Genomic DNA, 20,316 nt, shown 5'->3' on the forward strand with positions numbered 1-20,316 from the left:
GTCTCTGAAACTGGTCCTGTGCGCTCTCGGGGAGACTATCTTGCCAGCAAAGGCTCATTATTCCTGAAAGCCAGTGGGCAGACTGGCCTGTTCTCTTCCAGGAGGCTACAGCAGTGTTTCCACCTTCTGAACTATCTCAGTGTCCTTACAATTTCGTAGCCTTGAGTCCCTCAGAGGAACCTACGCTGTAAGCCTTCCACTGTTAAGCATGAAGAGGAAGCATTTTTATCAACCGTCTCTCACAGTATCAAAAAAAAAATGGATAACATCAGACATAAAAATCTGCATCAATTTTAACAACTGAGATACTTCACAAGATCGTGTGATAGCCCTAAAAATCAGATTCTTACAGCTACAACCAAAGATTGATTTATTTATTTTTATAGTTTTTACAGGGCAAATACATTATAAATATTATAAACCTTCAAAAATTAAGAGATTAAACATAATTTTCTTTAAATGTACATACTGTCACTCCAAAGGTTCACATTCTAGGGTATCAGCAATTACACCCTCCTCAAAGGAAACAGCACAAGAAATACTTCCTGGCGTGAAATCTTTGTTACCAAGTCAGCCGTGGAACTGTCCACAGCTTCTAGAACATTCTTAGACACAGCACAGGGAAGATGACTGATTTTGAAAACGGAGAGATGCAAAAACAAGGAAAGCTCGGGGACGCCTCCCTCGGAGATGGACACCTGGCGGCCACAGAACTTGGAGGCCAACAGGGATGATCTTTACCGGAGCAAGTCTGTGGGGCAGGATGGTTCCATCCAAGAAATGAGGTTCAAAAAAAGAACAACTCCTACACATTCCCAAATGTTCAGGGAAGCACTCGAAAATGATATTTGAAAAGAGATGGTCACCTACAGCCCTCTTCCCCTGGCTAAAAGCTCTCAGTGACTGCTAGGACATTTTTAGGTAAGTCTCTTCGGGTGATAGCTAACCCATAAACAAAAGACATTTTATGCAGGTTGGACAACGAAATCAATTTTGAACCAACAGAATTGTGAATATGATGACAGAAGTCAAATTGCTAACTCCTGGGGGAAATGACAAGATCCAGAAGATGGCAGCAAAACAAGGCAACGTCACAGACAGGCTTTGGTAATGAGCAAACTGTTAACAACAACAGAAGGCACGTGGCGATTTGAAAAAAGCCAAATTTCAGTTAAGTCTCCTGAGCTGGGCCAGTTCCCAGGATCAGTGTTTCGGTGGATTTGCTAGGTTCATTTGAGTTTAAATAGGGAGTGAAGAAACACACAGGGAACAGAGACTCAAGTTCTCGGTCTCTGTCTCTCTTAACAGTAGGGCCTTCAGATGTCACACTTGGTGTCTGGGAAGAGCTGCAAATTTAGGTGTCTGCAGGGGCCAAGCAAGTGATGTGAACGAAAGAACCGGCTAGGGTAGAACCAAAGGGAACGTAGGTCTACAGAGGACTGGAGAGAGCAAGCCCTTGTCTACACTCTCACCCCCGGGGACCAAACAAAACACGCCTCTGCAGGGCAGGCCCCCCACAGACCGCCAGCCCGCACCCCCGATTTAGGCAGACAGCTCCTTCTCCATGAGGACACAGCTGGATGGAAATGGACTTGTCACCACCTCCCCTGTCCACTGTAGTCAGGATCAAACGGTCACATTTCTGACAAGACTCACTTTAACTCAGCCGTCTTATCTCCCGTCTGAGAGAAATAATACAGTACTTTTAAGTTGGTGTTATTTCCCCACAGTTGAGAAGTGCAGAACTTTTCAAAGCTTTTTCACTTTGAAGGAACACAGATGGGGTTCAGAAGTGAGGGTTCGACGTGATCCCAAAGTAGTTAGATCTGGCACAGGAGTCCTGACATTTAAATAAAACAGAGAAGACAGAAGTGCAGACGTACAGAACCCCATCCCTGGGTCTCATGAGATGACCGGGATGTTCGGCAACTGTGAGTGGCTTTCTACCCAAGTAGAACTTAGTGAGTTTCTCTTGTTGAATGAATACAAAAACTATGAAGTCCCTAGCGCGTTGTTAAGAGTTGAGGAAACACACATATCCACGTGTGTACGTGCACAACAGAATCATCTAGTGCCTACCAACTTGCATCCTGGTCAACTAACTCACTGGCCAGACTGCAGTGAAGCTGAGCAAAGTTATCTGGGCAACAGCAAAGGTAAATGTAAAGACAAACAGCGACAGGTTTATCAAGAGCCTCAGGGTTACTACCGTATGTTGTCCAAATAATGCACTTCTGGGTAAAGACAGTTCACAAGAAGAGCCAGGAAGCTCCTCCCGTCTTGCAGGCAATGACCAGGATGCTTTATGAACTGCACGGCTCGCGATATCTGGTCCTGGTATTCAGCGTACTGCTTACTCAATGGCAAGGATTCGAGGGCACTCAGAGCCTAGAAGACACGGAAGACAAGAGGGTTAACCACACGGATGAGTCTTCCCTGACTCCCGCAGGTGCAGCGCACCTGCACCTGTCACCTGCTACAGCTGTGAGCCTCCTGGGAGGCCGACAGGACAGGAATCGGAAGTCCCAAAGGCAGGCACTGATCAACCACAGAAGGAGGCCAGCAGCCGAGACTTCTCTGGCTTTTGCCACCTGCTACATCCAAGCCTTCCCTCCTCCTGGCCTGCGCTGCTTCCCCAGCCTTCCCCGCGGAGCAGGCTGGTCCTCCTGCTCGCCTGCCTCCCCCCGCCCCGGGCCCGCAGTGGCGCCCTCCCCACCAGATCGCCCACAGCCTCTCCTCCCGGAGCTGCAACCGGAAATCACGGGCCTCGGCCACCAGGGGAACCTGTTTAATCTAATGGTGGGTTTGTCCTCAGGCTACAAAATAATGTACTAAATCGTGTAGCTAGGTGAAATTCAGAAGAACCCGGTGGCTAAGTGCTGCTGAGGGTAAGTGATAAGGTCGATCTAGCAGCCAACAAACACAGGGCACAGACCAGGTTCCTCGGGCTTCTGCCCAACAGGAGCGACAGAGATGCTCCCATGCTCTTCGGGAGGAAAGAAAGGAAAACATTCTTTAGTTCCACAGTTTTCATTTTTCCTTCCCTTCACAGTGAGAGAAGAAAAGAAGAAAAGACTGTATTTGGAGAAAACAAACAATGGTTCTTGGGGGTGGGGGGTTTTGCTTCCAGCTGTCCAGGCTCACCCGCCCCAGGATTCTGAGTGTGAATTGTGCAGTGCCCCCCACCTTCTCCTCTCATTTACGGGGACCACTGCACTAGAGGCTACAGATTAACACACGGAATTTGCTCGGCTCAGTAAATAAGGAGGGAGATTTTTCTGAGGATAGCAAATGAACTGGCAGCTTAAAAATAAATTACCAGGGGGTTTAAGACAGAAGTTTGGGGGCTGAAAATAAACAACTGAGGGGATGCTGGCACCAAGCTAACTGCTGTGTGAACAGAGTTCATCTAAGAACAAGAACCAGTGAGGACGGGCACTCCCGTGAACCGCAGTGTCCACATCGCTCTCTTGTCCTTCTTTTCTTAGAAAGAATGGTCTACTTTGACAGTTTGCCTAAGAGTAGTCCTTTTATAAAAAGACTACTTCTTTCAAGTTTAAACTCCTGATGACAAGTGCGGAGGGGTACGTGGGGGAGTCATCACTTCCAGTCTGAGGGACGCCGGCAAAGCCAGGCAAGGCCCGGGCGCCCTGCCAGCCGCAGCGAAAGCACAGCCACGCTCCAGGTGCCAGTGGGTGCGCGAGAGCAGGCCTCTCCAATACGGCCTCAAGTGCACGGCACGGACTTCATGGGACGCTCACCTGCCCGCCGATGACGGCTCACATACGACATTAGGGAGTCAAATGGAGGTGTCTAATCCGCCCATGACAACTACCGGGTACGGTATAAACCAAGACGCCTGTGAAGACCCTGCTGAGTGCTTCGCTTGATCTTTGCTCGTAATGCCTGGGACAGAGGCAGCAATGCGGAGTGGCGGGAGCGTGGAGCCCGGCCCCAGACCAGCCGTGTGGACTCCAGCCCCAGAACTTAGTGGCTGTGTCATCTGAGACCAGTTACTCAGCTGTCTGTCTCCATTTCCTCACCCACGAAACCAGGATAATGAAAGTTCCTCTGTTAGAGGGCTGTTAGAACTTTCATTCACTAGCATCAAGTGAATTAAAACTTACAACATTGTGAACTGACTATACCAAAATAAAATAAAATAAAATAAAAACCTTACAGCAGTGCCTGGCAGTAGGAAGCAGTCAAGAATGCCAGCCTGTTTACTGGTGGAAACAGTTCCGTGAATGGGACCACGCCGTGTGGCCCTCCACGTTTCTAGAACAAACTATAATTTCTCACAGCTACCATTCTGCCCACATCAAGCTAGTCCAACATCAGCCCACAGTGGTCCGCCTCCAGGCGCACAGAACGGGAACCACTTCCTCGGTTCCCAGTCACAGCTCAGCTGACCTCCATGTGTCTCAGGTGCAGTCACGGCTGTGCTGGTCCCCAGCCCTAGCAGGTGGCAGGTCAGCCCAGTCACGTCATCAGAAACAAAGCCGATCCAAGACTGGCTTACCCAAGGCCAAGCTTCTTCTAAAGTGGGGGTAACAGTGCTGGAGGCACGTGCCTACAAAACCTGGCTTCAGGTCTGCGGCAGGCACAGGTGGTACCTGTGCTCCAGGAGGGAGAGCCCACCAGAGGGCACGCTGTGCCGCTGCAGGTCCCCGCACCGTCACGTGTAAGGACCACAGCTGCCACCTGCCCGGTCCTGGGAAGGCCTGGGGGAAAACTTCTAACCCGTAAAGCTTTTCACTGACCTGCTGAGCTTTCAGGGTCAGATGTAATTCAGAGCCAGGCTTCAAACGGATCTGATCCTCGGCAGGAGCCTGAACTGAAAGGAAAGCAGCCATGCCTCGGGCAGCCACTCGGAACCTTGGGTGATGGGGGGGGGATTAGAAGAAGCAAATGACGACAAAAGTAAGCATTGAAAAAAAAAAAAGCCACCATAGAGTCTATTACAAACAATAACAAACACATCTCCAGACCTACTGCTGTTGTTAACCTCTTCAGGAAAATCGTAAATCTGATCAAGGAGTCTTCATCTCCCCTTCCATTATCATCTCCCAAACAATGAAAGCATAATTCAGACTTGAGAATCAAAGCGTTGGCAAGGATATGGAATGACCGGCACTCAGACACTGCCGGTGGGAATGTTAAAAATGTTGCAGGTGCCATGGGAAACAGCTGGCAGCTCCTCAGTGGGTTAAATGCAGAGTAACCATATGACCCAGCAATGCCCAACGAACTGAAAACAGGTGTTATAACAAAAATCTGTATACAGCTTTCTCAGCAGCACTGCTCACCACAGCCAAACAGGGGAAACAACCCAAATGTCTCTCAACTGCCGAATGGATAAACAAAATGTGGTGCATCCATACAATGGAATATTACTGTCATAAAAAGGAAAGAAGTATTGACAAATGCTAAAAATGGATTAGTCTTGAAACTTAATGCTAAGTGAAAGAAGTCAGACACAAGAGCCACATATTATATGATTCCATTTATATGCGATGTTCAGAACAGGATACACATAAAGTTAGAAAGTACATCATTGGCTGCCAGAGACTTGGGGGACAGGTGAACAGCATGTGGCTGCTTTAGTAGGTGTAGGATTTCCTTTTGGGGTGATGAAAATGTTCTGGAACAAAACAGTGGTGATGCTTGCAACAACACTATGAATGTACTAAACACTACTGCATTGTACATTTTAAAAGGGTTACCACGATCAACTTTATGTGCATTTTACCGCAATTTAAGTCAATCAAATCACATAGTCCTGCTAAGTTCTACCATAAGCAGAAACATGATCTTAACTGGTTTGGAATGAGTGGTTCCCAAAGGTGCAATGGGCTATTCCACAGAAGACTGGCATCAGGATAGTACGAGAACTCTTCAGCCCAGGTAAGGCCTTTAAAAGAAAACTGGTGATGCAAACGAGTCTTGGGAGACAAAATGGGGCCAGTGGCAAAATCTGTCATGTTTTGAATTTTTCAGCAACAAAACCCTGGACTTAGCCATCATTACTTACCCTTCTAATCAGTTAACTCCATCTCATCCTGCCTCGAGAGCTGTGCTAGGCCGCGCCCCTCACGGGGCCTGGACTGCCCTGACGAAGCGCAGGGAGTGAAGCACCTGACCGGGGGATTTTAACTTAAAACCGCGAAGCATCCCTGGCTCAAAGCCAAAAAGCAATGAGTCGTGTGGTCAGCTTACAAAATTCTTTGAACATAAAAGTCGTTTAAAAATGTGAAAAAATAAACATGCATTTTAAAAGATAAAGATGCAGGGGGAAGGGTCTAGCTCAAGTGGTAGAGCGCATGCTGAGCACCCAAGAAGTCCCGGGTTCAACCCCCGGTACCTCCTCCAAGCGCAAATCAATGAAGAAACCTGACTACCCACCCCCACCCCCGAAAATACAAAGGTGCAATCAGGCACTGACTGTTTCTTCTCAATCTTTTGGGGGAAACCAGCTCCTACATAAAAAATCTGCTAAGCATCACACCCCCGAGGCAGATGTGAATGTCTGGGGCCCGCTGAGCAGCGCAGCGCGGGTCCTCCTTACCTGTTAGACAAGGGCGACTTCCGGCCCAGCCCAATGGCCCCGAGAATCCCGGAGCTGAGCCTCTCCTCAGCCAGCAGGTTCTGCCTGCCCTGGAGCATGAGCAGAATTCGAATGACTGATTCCGTCAAGACCGAGTCATTCTGCTCCGTCTGGACCAGGGACAGCTGCAGGACCTGGTGCCACCACAGGAACAGCTTCGCTTCTTCCTGGCTCGAGCTGCCCGGGGTCGGGGAGAGGGTGCAGGAGGAAATCCAATTAGGAGTAGGTTCCTTCCAGTCTCGTTTAACTGAACACCCATACATGAGTTTTAAGTATAAGGGACATTTAGTACTCTAAAAGCTTAGGCTGACGGGTGATAATGTTAATAAAGTAATCGGGCAATAAAGAAGCAGCTAGATGCTGGATGTGAACTTAGATGTTCTTTCACTTGATCCTTGTAATAACCCCAGGAGGTAAACACTGTCACCTCTGCTTAACTGATACAGAAGCTAAAGGTGGTGCTTCGACAGGACTGCTGTGGGAAGTAAAAAGCCTGCTCAGAAGATCAGCCATGCGAGTAAAATCTGGAACAAGCATCGCTGTAGCTCACAGCCTTGTAGGTTTCTGATGTGTCACATGCACTTGAACGGACGCTTGCTTAAACCCAAATGCCAAGGCGCCCCGACCCAGCGGGCGTGCAGGGGCGGCCGCAGGGCCGGCGCACCTCGGATACACTTGCTCCAGCCACTTGTTCAAGGTGAGCAGCACTTTCATTTCGTTCCTTGCTGTCTGCTCGCTATTTAGACACTGCAGCAAGTAGACGTAGAGGGTCAGGTAGCTGCCAAGGGACAGGCACTCCTGCAGAAACTCTTCCATGGTGAGCTCAGGAACTTGAAGGGACACCAGGATGGGGCCCCATCCTAAATTCTGATGGTGGGAGCCTAAGAAAAGGACACCGAGAGGAGAAGGCAAGAGAAAAGCAAGAATCCAGTTATTCAAATTACCCTGATAAACCTGCTCACTTCAAACGCTTCAGGTCAAGAAAACACCACTCACGCTGGCCCTGGAGGCCACAAGCCTCACAGCCCTCGGGCTGCCACCTGGCTGGCCGGGGCAGAGGTTAAGCAGTCAGAATTCAGGACTGCATCTTCATAAATCACCTTTCTTGCCATATTATAATCATTAAAATCACATGTAGACACTGGCCGCCCCAGTTACCTAAGAATTTTAACTTTGCCTAATAGCATTTTTAGATACATTGTGAAAACTTCTATTTTCCAAGAGAAATTATCATTACTCTAGCCATCAAAAGCAGTTTTCACTTATCAAAGCTTAGTCTGACTCCTAGCATGACAGAAATTCTTGAAAATGTTACACAAATTGAAAAAAAATGAATTTGATTTTAGCAACAAATAGCAAATAAATTTGGAGCAAGAGTGTTATCCTAATGGGTCTTGGTTCTTGGGGTGAATGAGGGTGGGGTGACATGTTGACACACAGCACCTTCCACAGGAGAATGTGGATTGTTCACGTGTTGTCCAGAAAGGGCAGGGGGCAGGTTACAGGCATCATCTGGCATTCTCACTCCGATACCCTTCTTTCTCTCCTACTGTGTGTACTGTGACGTCTATCTGGGTATCAGAGTTGAGAAGTACTGTTCTGAGCAATTCTTAACCAGACCAGGTTGTTTGCAGAATCTGAGAGATTAGAGGTAGGGAATGAGAAAGACAAAAGGTAAGGGGGTGGGGGGAACCTCATCATAATAGTTTAAAACATATGACAACAAGCAATAAAAGGACGTCCATGAAAACTCATTTTAACAAGTGACAAAATAGAGAAATTTAATATAGTGGATTATTATACAGATTCTAGTTTATAGCACTCGTTTTTAGGACTAGACTGAGCCTGTGACATTCACGATCTGCCTACCATAAAAGAACTGGTCTGACATTCCAACACCCATGTCGAGTGAATTAGGGGTCCCCTCCCTTGAAATGTGATGGTACCAACAGACAGGGGCCAGAGGTCCTCACGCTACCTGCAGATCTTTATGAAAAAGACACTCTCTTCCGAAACATCAATAACATTTACGGAGAAGTTAGAGTGGTACAATCGCTGACCGCAAAGGGTCTAGAGAGGTGCCTCCTTCAGACAGAGCTTCCACCCTTCCTGGAAAAGACTGATGTCGTGAGAGCCTGAGATGACCGTCCTCTTACCCTCTTTGAAGTAGGCGGTGATGCAGGCTTCCGTCGTCTCGGCCATGTGGCGGACGGAGGCCAGGCTCTGGCAGGCTGCCGTCAGCAGCGGCAGCACCAGCAGCCCGTGCACCTTCTGCCCGATCCAGGTCCGGATGCTGCCCCGGAGGAACTCTGCCGTGGGGATGGTGGCGTTGTTTATCATCATCAGCACTTCCATAAAGAGGCTGCTGAGGGCCATGTGGCGGGCCTGGCTGTCCACATCTGAAGGGGGACATGAACGCATGCTGGCAAAACGCCATGAACGTGACCAAGGGAACAACAGTGCTTCGAACTAGCTGCTCCCCGGGCAGATTTAAAATTCTAATGCCTGATCTCAAGGGGCCAGAAGGAAAACAGTGAACAGTGCTTTCAAGGACAGGATGTGGCACATAAATACTCTGTAAGAACAAAGCAAGAACTGTTGCAAGATCCTTGGTTACGGAGTGTGGCTGATCAATAGTTGGCTGGTGTGAAAGAGTAACCTATTTATTGCAATATGCTGAATTAGTCTTTATTCTCTTTCTTCCTTTTTTTCTTTTGGAATGGAGGTACTGGGGCTAGAACCCAGGACCTCACACATTCTAAGCACCTTCTCTACCACTGAGCTGTACCTACCCCTGGTCTTTGTTTTCTAAACTTTGCTCATTAGAAAACAAAATACATAGATCTCAGGAGTCATTTGGTAAACTAATGAGAAACAGTACCTTCACCTCTAGTACTACCAAAGCGGCTGCTGTTTTTATTTTTCAATTGAAGTACAGTCAGGTCACAATGTGGTGTGAATTTCTGGTGAACAGCATCATGTTTCAGCATCAAAGCTGTTAATAATTCTAGAGTGATTTACACAGAATGAAGGTTATTACTTAAAAGTATAATGATCATCTCAATAGATGCAGAAAAAAGCATTTAATAAAATTCAACACCCATTTATGAGAAAAACTCTTACCAAAGTGGGTATACAGGGAACATATCTCAACATAATAAAAATTATTTATGACAAACCCACAGCCAACATAATACTCAACAGCAAAAAGATGAACAAGACAAGGATGCCCACTCTCACCACTTCTATTCAACACAGTACTGGAAGTCCTCGCCATAGCAATCAGGAAAGAAAAAGAAATAAGAGGACTCCAAATTGGAAGGAGAAGAGGTAAAATTGTCACTATAAGCAGATGAATGATACTACATATAAAAAACCCTAAAGGCTCTGCACAAAAACTACTAGAGCTGATAAAAGAATTCACAAGGTAGCAGGATACAAGATTAACATACAGAAATCAGCTGCATTTCTTTACACTGACCATGAAATATCAGAAAAGGAAAGTAAAGAAACAATCCCACTTAAAGTCACATCAAGAAACAAACAAACAAACAAAATCTAGCAATAAACCTGACCAAGGAGGTGAAAGACTCATGCACAGAGAACTATAAAACATTGATTAGGGAAATTAAAGATGACTTAAAGAAATGGAAACATATCCCATGCTTTTGGATTGGAAGAATCAATATTGTTAAAATGGCCATACTACCCAAAGCAATCTACAGATTTAAATGCAATCCCTATCAAATTACCAAGGACATTTTTCACAGAACTAAAACAAATAATGCTAAAATTTATATGAAATCACAAAAGACCCAGAATTTCCAAAGCAATGCTAAAGAAAAAGAAGGAAGCTGGAGGAATAACCCTCCCAGACTTCAGACAATATTACAGAGCTACAGTAATCAAAACAGTGTGGTATGTCACAAAAACAGACATGTGGATTAATGGCACAGAACAGAGATCCTACAAATAAGCCCACACCCTTATGGTCAATTCATCTTCAACAAAGGAGGCAAGAATATACAATGGAGAAAAGACAGTCTCTTCAGCAAGTGGTGTTGGGAAAACTGAACAGCTACATGTAAATCAATGAGGTTAGAACACTCCCTCACTCCATACACAAAAATAAACTCAAAATGGCTTAAAGACTTAAACATAAGACAAGACACTACAAACTTTCTGGAAGAAAACAAGCAAAACATTCCCTGACATAAATCTTAGCAATGTTCTCGTAGAGCAGTCTATCCAGGCAATAGAGATAAAAGCAAAAATAAATAAATGGGACCTAATTAAACGTACAAGCTTTTGCAAAGGAAACTACAAACAAAACAAAAGACAACCTACAGAATGGGAAAAGATACTTCAGAAAGATGTGACTGACAAGGGCTTAATCTCCAGCATATACAAACAGCTCATATAGCTTAATAACAACAACAACAAAAACCAAACCACCCGAACCAAAAATGGGCAGAAGACCTAAACAAGCAATTCTCCAAGGAAGACTTACAAGTGGCCAATAGGCACATGAAAAAATGCTCAATACCACTAATTATCAGAGAAATGCAAATCAAAACAATGAGGTATCACCTCACACCGGTCAGAATGGCCATCATTTAAAAGTCCACAAATGATAAATGCTGGAGAGGCTGTGGAGAAAAGGGAGCCCTCCTACACTGTTGATAGGAATGTAGTTTGGTGCAGCCACTATGGAAAATAGGATAAAGATTCCTTTAAAAAGTAAAAACAGAGTTACCATATGATCCAGCAATCCCACTCCTGGGCATACACCTGGAGGGAACTCTAGTTCAAAGAGATACCTGAACCCCCAATGTTCACAGCAGCACTGTTTACAATATCCAAGACATGGAAACAACCTAAATGTCCAACGATAGATGACTAGATAAAGTTGTGGTATATTTATACAGTGGAATACTACTCAGCCATAAAAAAAGAATAAAATAATGTCATTTGCAGCAACATGGATGGATCAGGAGATCATTATTCTAAGTGAAGTGAGCCAGAAAGAGATAGAAAAATACCATATGATATCACTTACATGTGGAATCTAAAAAAAAAAAAAAAAAAAGGACATGAACTTATTTACAAAACAGAAACAGACTCACAGACATAGAAAACAAACTTATGGTTACAGGGGGAGGGTGGATAAATTGAGGGATCAAGATTTGCAGATACTAACTATTGTATATAAAATAGATGAATTAAAAGTTTTTGCTGTACAGCACAGGGAACTATAGTCAGTATCTTATGGTAATTTATAATGAAAAAGAATATGAAAGCAAATCTATGTATGCAAATGTATGACTGGAACTTTACGCTGTACACTAGAAACTGACACATTGTAAACTAACTATAGTTCAATAAGAAAAAAGAGAACAAGCAAAAAAAACCTAAAGTAAAGAAAGGAAAAACCTTTTTACAGGTTCCCAACAGAAACTCTTTTATTTCTTTGTTTAAAAAAAAAGCACAGACTGGGTCTTTCTAAAGTATTAAGAGATTTTTAAAAAGCATATAACACAAGAAAAAGAGCAATTTATTTTAACAAGAGAACTGCAAATAAGTAATTTACCAAGGTAGATTCCTTCTTTCACATCCAAGAATAGAAAATATATTTCACTGAGAATGTGCGAAGAAAACTACTCCTCAGGCATCATTTTTGCCCACTATTTCTAATTCTCCATGAGTTGGGCACAGTGTTTTAAGAGAACAGAATTGTGGCTTTCTCACCACAAGGCCTCAATGTTTGTATCACTGGAAGCAGGGAGGTTCCTCATCACTCCCATCAAACCAAATTCACCCACTTGCACAGTGTTAAATAAACCCTAACAAAGCTGTAAGACCTGTGTACTATCAGCAGGGACTTCAAAAGAAAGAGTATGAGGAAGATACCACTATATGTGTGTGACTATTTTTTTTCATATATTTCTATTGGTATAAATATTCTCAGCAATGAAGGCCTTATCTCTGAATTCCAACTGAATAGCAGTTTTAATTTATCCTTTAATTATGACTCATGGGAACAAAACCCTGACTGCAGTAGGCCTCCTAACAGGCCCCAGCCTGTCCCCGTCCTGTCAGTCATCAGCACAGCCAACAACTGTTCGTAAAGACAGACCTGCCCCCACCACCCTTCTGATTAAGAGCTTTCTAAAACGCCCTTCACTCCTTGGCCCGGCCGGCTCTTAGTCTTCATGGGATAATTACCTACGACCAACTCTAGGTCCGTTTCCCCAGGACTGCCTGCTAATCCTTTTTTTTTTTTTTTTCTTTTAACAGCCACTGGGTGTTCCTCACTTTCCAAGGTAGCGCCCTGGATGCCTTGTCTCATTCCATACTTGACGATTTCTGTGTGAAGCAGGGACAATAATTGTCCCATCTTGCAGATGAGGCTACACAGCTGTTCATGGTCACAAAGCTCACAATGTAGAGTCACAGTCTGGTTTCAGAATCTGTATTTTTAAACACCGCATCAGATACCCTCTGTGGTAGACCCATACTGCAGGTATGCCCAAGAGCTGTCAACCGATTTTTTGGTTCACCAAGTCCAACCAACTCAAATAGCCACACCAGCCTTCTATCAGTATGCTTCCCTAAACACTACAGTTACCTACTTTCAAATAGCATGTAAATAAATATAAAAATGTTGTCTTATGCTGTACACCAGAAACTGACACCACATTGTAAAGTGACGACACTGCAATAAAAAAAATGTTAATAATGTTAAAGACATCTGTGTGATGCTCAAGTGCCCTCCCAGTTCAGAGCTAAAGCATCCAGGAATGCTGCTCACTGGACAGTCTCTGGTTAGCTCCTCACCATTATATCCAGTCATCTGCTTAGCCCTCAGCCCAGTTAACCGCACACCAGCATCTGAGAGAATCCACCCGTTCTCAAGCTGTTAATAGTCATGCCTCCCCTGAGTGCTGAGATGACACAGTGTCCCCACGGTCCAGTCATCTCTCTGACCACTGCTTCCCTGGAAACAGGAATGACAGTGTCCTGGCCACCTTCTTGACCTCAAAATGCCTTAGACACAGCAGGCATTCACTTACTGAGTGAATACATGACCTCACCGTAGCCACTTACTAGGTGGGTTAAAAACAAGGATGTCATCCAAGAGCTTAGACATTTCCTGTTCCAGGGCCGCTAAGGAGATTTTCCCATTCTGCTCCAGGGAGCTGAGGAACTGAACCATCTGGTGGGTGAAGGCTCGGCACTTTGGAACTGCATCCTGACAACAACAACAACAACAAGAAGGATCATTCAAACGGCCTCGCGCAAGCAGTGTGAACGGAACGCTCCCTGGGAGCACAGCACACACTGACTGCTGCAGCAGGGGCTGGAGGGGCAGAGCAGGGAGCCGCCTGAGGACAGGTGTGCCCAAGGGCCCCGCGTTAGGGGAATTAAGTCTGCGGTGCCACTTAGACCAGAACCCGTGTTCTCCCAATTGCACTGGAATATTCTTCTTTTTCACTACATTAATAACAACTTTAACCACACCGCGTATTTACCAGGAGCTTTTCCCAAAACCTTTATGTCCATTTATCTAATCTAACAACACTTTGAGGCAAAGTGTTATTATTTACAATTCAAGAGAGAAAACCAAGGTCAGAAAGGCAGTGAGCTGGAGACCTGAGTTTGTGAGACCGCAAACTCATACTCATAACTTGCCTGCCATTCTGCTGCCAGTGAGACTCAGATCAGCAAACCAACAGCCCACCGCTGGCCCTCAATCCTTTTACCCTCATATTAGCGTGTGACACTACCAGCAGGTAAAGGCTTACCAGAAGAGACAAATAAAACTGGAAGATACAAGAGGCCACAATGTGGGTACACAATGATACACATCCTCCAACTTTATCTCCTGAGCCGTCCAAGGGTTCAAGACGGTCCTCTGCTACCACCAGCCCTGCACAACACTCTGCCTTCTGAAGCACCTACTGAGCTTACGTGATGTTTCTGGCTGTCAGTAGGGACGGAAAGGCCTGCGGACACTTTAAGGAGCTTCACGATTAATTCAGCAGAAGGTTCCTTTGCCAGGATGATGGACGGCTGGTAATGGCTGCTGAAATAAGCCAGCACACTCTGATACGACACAGTATCCACCAGATGCCATGAAAGCGAGCTTGTCTGTCCAAGGAGAGTAAGTAGAGGCGAATCCTAAAAATGAAACACATATTCCTTTAGCTCCAGAACTCCCGTGTTCCCAGAAATGTGTCTCTCCACAGTCTATGGAGTGGCCACTAACATGGCTCATGATAAGCATCGAACAGCTAAGATGCCCAATGAGCATCTGCTCAAGTTCGAAGTACTTGTGAAAGTCATAACCAAAGTCTTGGCAGACACATTAACGTTAAGATTTGTAAGTTTTCAGAGCCCAGTTTTCAAAGGAACTCTGTGATCTGGTGATAGAACAAGCAATTAATGAGATACAAAATAAAACTGATTTTTTATTCTAACTTGGTGTGATTCCCTTAGACTGTGAACTAAGAAAAATCAGGCACCTAGTTAAACGCACATCCCATATGCCAAGCGTATATTCACAACTCAAAGAGGCATTAGGGAAACAAATGAAAAACGATGACTCCATACAGAGCGAGGATCGAGGGAGCCTTGCCAAATCCTTATCCCAGGCTCTCCAAACTTACAGTCTGGTCTACCAGTTGATCTTCCTTTGCCAATAAAATCATCATGAAAAGGAGACAGACAACCATGCTCCGGGTCTCTGGGAGGGGGCTGGGGTTCCAGGCATCAGAGAGCACACTGACCCAGTTGACTTCGCAGAGGACAGAGCCCAAAAATAAGAAGCAGCTCTTGGGACTTCCTCGTTCCACCTGAAAGGACATGATGCTTGTAGCTGTCTGTGTGTTTTGAAAATGTATATGTATCAATGTTTACTAAATTATATATTTTTTAAATTATCATCCTTTGTACATCATTTGTAATCCTACCTTCCAAGAGATTCAGACTTAACATTTGTAATCTCTTTCCTTTCAGTGGATGTGTACATTCTTCAGCTTGTTTGGAGTTCATTATTTATCCCACTAATTCTTAACAGGAGAGGAACGACCCTCCCTGGCTCTAGCCAGGGTGGCAAATGCCTGCTAGTTAGTCACTGGTGCTCAGGGCACCTACCACAGTCCTCAGATGTGCTGGGCAGGACGAAGGTGACATCTACCAGTCAGTGGTTCCCAAAGCTGAGCATGCATCAGAACCACCTGGGGGACTTGCTAAAACACAGGCTGCCAAGTTTTTTTTGTTATTGTTTTTATTTAGTTTTTCGTTTTTGGAGCGGGGTGTGGCAGGCGGTGTACCTGTAGAATTTTTAATTTCCTACATCTGGAGTAAGAGCAGGAATTCACCTTCTTAACAAGTTCCCAGGTGGCACTCATGCTGCTGGTCCCAGGATCACACTTTGAGACCTATTACATTAGTATACACAACTTTCATACTACCTTTTTAGTGGAATGTCATGTTATAAATGTCTCCGTACCATTAGTCTTTATGATTTTTGATCACTGCATAATGTTTAATTAAATCTTATATAAAATATATCAGGCATGGGGAGGCAACTGTATTATCAAGTATATAATAAACGTCATAGTTCTCTCTTATAAGCCTATTTCAAGTCTGTTTAAAATAAAACATGGCTAGCTATAAATTTTTCCTTTTAAAAAGAAGATTAAAAAGCTCGACTCCATTTATAAAGTCACCATCAATGGAATTTGGTGATGATTCATGTCTTCCCACCACCACCATCATTATATCATGTTATTTATTATTCTCCCTTTTAGAAAAATATTCTCTTCATCCTCTTTTATAACCTGTTCTCTATCCTCACCCTCAACCCTCTCAAAAGCATACCTTATTATTATTACAAGATTCACAGAACTGAAAGGGTCCCAGTTTCTGGGCAGGTCAGAGTCATCTCCCATTAGACTTTTAAAAAACTCCTAGGGATACAAAGTCCACAGCATCCTTTTACAGACCGTTCCATTTAATCTGTCATATAGCTAGAGCTGCCCTCTTACAGCTCTTTAAACAAGCATTCGGTTCCTACTGTCAATGGTGATGAGCATCTACTTAGTGCCTGTCTCATACACTAAACCTAGCTACAAAGTCATTCTTAACCTTGCACCTCGCTAAGACAACTGTCCTCAGCTTTCCGTAGACTCAGTTTCAGAGGACAGGCTGGCAAGAGCAGCACCGGGTGGGTCTCCCTTCACAGCATTACAAGACGGCGGTCCGTTTCACTGACTGTCATAAATAGCTGTGGACCTGCAGGAATTAAAGCTCTTAGAGTGTCTCAACAGTAAATGTGATGTGAGATTAAGAGTAAACACTAATGAACTGGTGACTATGAACAAGTAAATTGAAGTGATCACAAAGAGATAAGACAAGAATAAAGGGTTTTTTAAAAATAGAAACTTAGGAAGAACAACAAAAATGCCAGACCGATATGTAAGTAACACTTGTGAGCCTGCTTCCTGCAGCCATCGCTTCTGCCGCAAAGCCTCCCACACACTTACTGGGACGTTCGCCAGGTCACTGCAGGTCTTTATGTGGTTATGACACATTGTTGGTTGTTACAGTGCACTTCTGTCTCCCACAACCTAGTTATTCCCTTGCATAGCTGCCTAAAGAAACTAATGGCTTGAGAATGATTTACATTTTGCTTTGATAGAACATTCAACAGTAAGTAATTTTAATGGTGCTATCCTTTTGAAACACGTGTACACAGAAAACACCAAGACTGAACAAGACCAAGTCATTAAACTATGTACTCACACGACACTGTCACCAAAGTCTTGAGGATGGCTACCATATTACAGACACAATCTTTCTCTAGGTTTTAAAAATGGTCCTGTAAATACTGTCCAGTCATCTATTAACACAGTGAAAGGACATCCATGGGCTGCAGCTTACGCAAACACCATCTGGGCAATACAGAATGTGGGCAGGGTCCACGTGGGCACAGACTACAACTGGGTGGGAAAACCAGTGAACAGGCTGCTCCCTAGAAGCCAGGCTGTGACCTGGAGAGTGAAGGGCTTACTTTGAAGAAAGCTTCCATGAGCATCTGGTCGGGATGCAGGTCCCTCCACGGCAGTCTCCGGTAGGCGCTGTGAAAAGCGTACAGAATGAACTCGGGCATTTTGGGTGCCGTACATGCTTCACAATAATGCAGCAGGTGTAACCGCAGGGCTCCTTCATCACTGGGCAAGAGCTTATCTAAAATTGAAAATGAAAATATAGCTGAAGACCTTTTGGTTTATCTTTAAGACAAACAAAACAAAAAAGGAACACAAAACACAAATTTAAACTAAAAAGTCTAAAACTTAAATTACCCAGTTTCAAAGATTATCACACGTCAGGGGGAAAAAAAACTGATGGCAGAGTAATAATAAAGGTACTTTACTTGGGTAACTGGAAGGCGCACCCAGTGTGTGGGAGACAGCAGGGCTGATCAGTTTTTCTCCACAACTACTTCTAAATAGATGGTTTTCTAACTCAAACACACTTCCACGGCCACTAATCAATTCTAGGCGTCCCTTTGGTCTGTTGCCCTCAGCACGCATTCAATCCTGTGCATTTGGCACCTTGGAAAAATCCAACATTCCTCAGAAGGAAATGTTCACGTGACTAAATCCTAACCCTTTGTGCAGTAAGACTAGACTACTAGATGTCATTCTGGTAAGTCATTAGAAACGAATCTCACACTCTTCTGTGACCCGGATCACTCAGTACTGTCCTCGTAAGTATCAATTACTTTAGTGCCCTAACCGCTAATGGCAATGTTAAGGGGCATTTAGCCTAAAACAAATTTTTCAGATTCTCTGGATCTATGCCAAAGAATGGAATGTAGCCAAAGAAGAGAGAGCCACACATGACGAGAACAGACACCTCGTGGGAGTTTCTCAACACTGACTTTTTGAAAAACAATCCATAAGCATCAATATATGGCGCCAGTCGACTTACCACTGCTGACATTCCTGCGTCCTCAATCCCCAGCCCTTACCTTATTCTATAGCCTGAAACATTAACACGCATTTTTAACAATCTTTTAAGACGGGGGTGAAGAGTAGCATTTGCTTAAATATGGATAAAAGACAGTTTTGTTCAAATAAGGATGGAGACACAGGAGATGTCTAAGACATTATAACCTCTTAGGACCAGCCTGAGCTTCTGCTTCCAGCCCAGACACAAATATGTTCTGTGATGTCAGATAAATTCATTTCACTTTCCAGGTGCAGATTTTTCTCATCAATAAACACAGAGAGCGGGATCAGATGATCTCACTAAAAGGCTATAATTTAATACTTCTTCATCTTGCTATGCATAGTTCTATGTCCTCTCTCTGAACTCAGCTACCAAGTCTTAATGTTATCCACGTGCCCACCCGTTTCTAGGCCATTCCTTATCTTATACACATAGGCAAGAGCCTGTTTGAGTGCTTGCCCCTTATTCTAAGAAACTACTTAAAGCCTTTATGACAATAATTTTATGCTCACTATTTTCTCACTATAAAGACATTCTGGATGGTAAAAAGCAGCTAGAAGTCTGCCTTTCCAAAAAAAAAAAAAAACAGAACGATTAGGACTTCATGTGTTATTTACTGAACTAACACTTCACAAATAGACACAGAGAACATGTACTATCCTCAGTCTTGAGGAGGATAAAAAGAAGGGTGCTTCTTTGGACAAGAGTCCACCCTCACCCACACACACACCCTCTTCCTCCCCTCCTCCCCACTGGCTGCCGGACTCTAGAATAAACAAATTTCCCTTTTTACCAAACACATGCCTCTCTTTCTTATTGGCTGTCAAGCAGCGTGCAGCGGGACTCAAGTTTCAGTAACACCTTCCCAGGTGTTAGAACCACACCAAGGTCTGAAGGCTTTCCTTGCCTACCCTGACTCCTCTCCCTCTTATTTCCACAGGCATCACTCCAAATAAATCTCAGCCTTGTGGCTCCACCATGGTGCCTGCTTTGCAAGGATTCAAACTACAACAACGTGCTACGAAGATTATTGCACATGAATAGATATGCAGTGGAATATAAAGGGCCTGAGGCTTCAACCAGGCAGTGCAATCAGCATAAGCAAAGGAACAGCAGGGGGAAGGTCTAAGGACTTTCAGGGAGCAGTGAGTGGAGCGGTGTGGCCGGATGGGATGTTCCCATAAAAACTATCGCATAATGTTGTTGAAGTCCTCCGGGCCAGACCCATTTGAATGCTGAGCTACAACTTTATCACACTTGAAAGTTTCTGAATAAGAATATAATTGGATATAAGTAGAACTTTAGGAAAAATCAATCTAACACATAAGCCAAGACCAGAAACTCAAGATAGAAGAAACAGTTAGGCTATTGCAAGAATCTGGATTGGGTGGACCGACCTCTATCTTAATAAAGCCCCAATACACAACATGCAGATACACGAAGCAAAATGGAACATCTCTGAAAATGCACAGCCAGATATACTCAGTGGAAGAGAAACAGCAGGGGCCAGAAGCAGAGAACCTGGGGAAGCTGAGAAGTGAGCTGACGCTGGATCTTCCCGGGACTGTCTGCTCACGTGGGGTTTCAGCAGCACAGGAAACAGAAGACAAGACCCTCGAGGACTGCACCCTCAGCGCAAGGTGGGAAACGGAGCACCCGTGCCTTAGTCTGGACTCAGAGCTGGGGAC

General features: G+C 44.5%; 1 protein-coding gene across 1 annotated transcript in view; it reads right to left on the bottom strand.

The window, feature by feature from the left end:
- Positions 1–353: 353 nt before the first annotated feature.
- The window catches only part of EPG5 (ectopic P-granules 5 autophagy tethering factor), a 107,394-nt gene continuing 87,431 nt past the window's right edge, over positions 354–20,316 (bottom strand). Inside the window, exons 36-44 of the mRNA XM_072952286.1 lie at positions 17,685–17,860; positions 15,277–15,462; positions 14,579–14,788; positions 13,715–13,859; positions 8,764–9,006; positions 7,272–7,488; positions 6,569–6,784; positions 4,764–4,878; positions 354–2,388 (exon numbers count right to left, since the gene is read on the bottom strand). Of these exons, the coding sequence (XP_072808387.1) occupies positions 2,206–2,388; positions 4,764–4,878; positions 6,569–6,784; positions 7,272–7,488; positions 8,764–9,006; positions 13,715–13,859; positions 14,579–14,788; positions 15,277–15,462; positions 17,685–17,860 (1,691 nt within the window). The 3' untranslated portion in view covers positions 354–2,205. The remainder of the gene's footprint in view (positions 2,389–4,763; positions 4,879–6,568; positions 6,785–7,271; positions 7,489–8,763; positions 9,007–13,714; positions 13,860–14,578; positions 14,789–15,276; positions 15,463–17,684; positions 17,861–20,316) is intronic.

Source organism: Vicugna pacos, chromosome 30 (assembly GCF_048564905.1).
Source record: "Vicugna pacos chromosome 30, VicPac4, whole genome shotgun sequence".
Lineage (NCBI taxonomy): Eukaryota > Metazoa > Chordata > Mammalia > Artiodactyla > Camelidae > Vicugna > Vicugna pacos.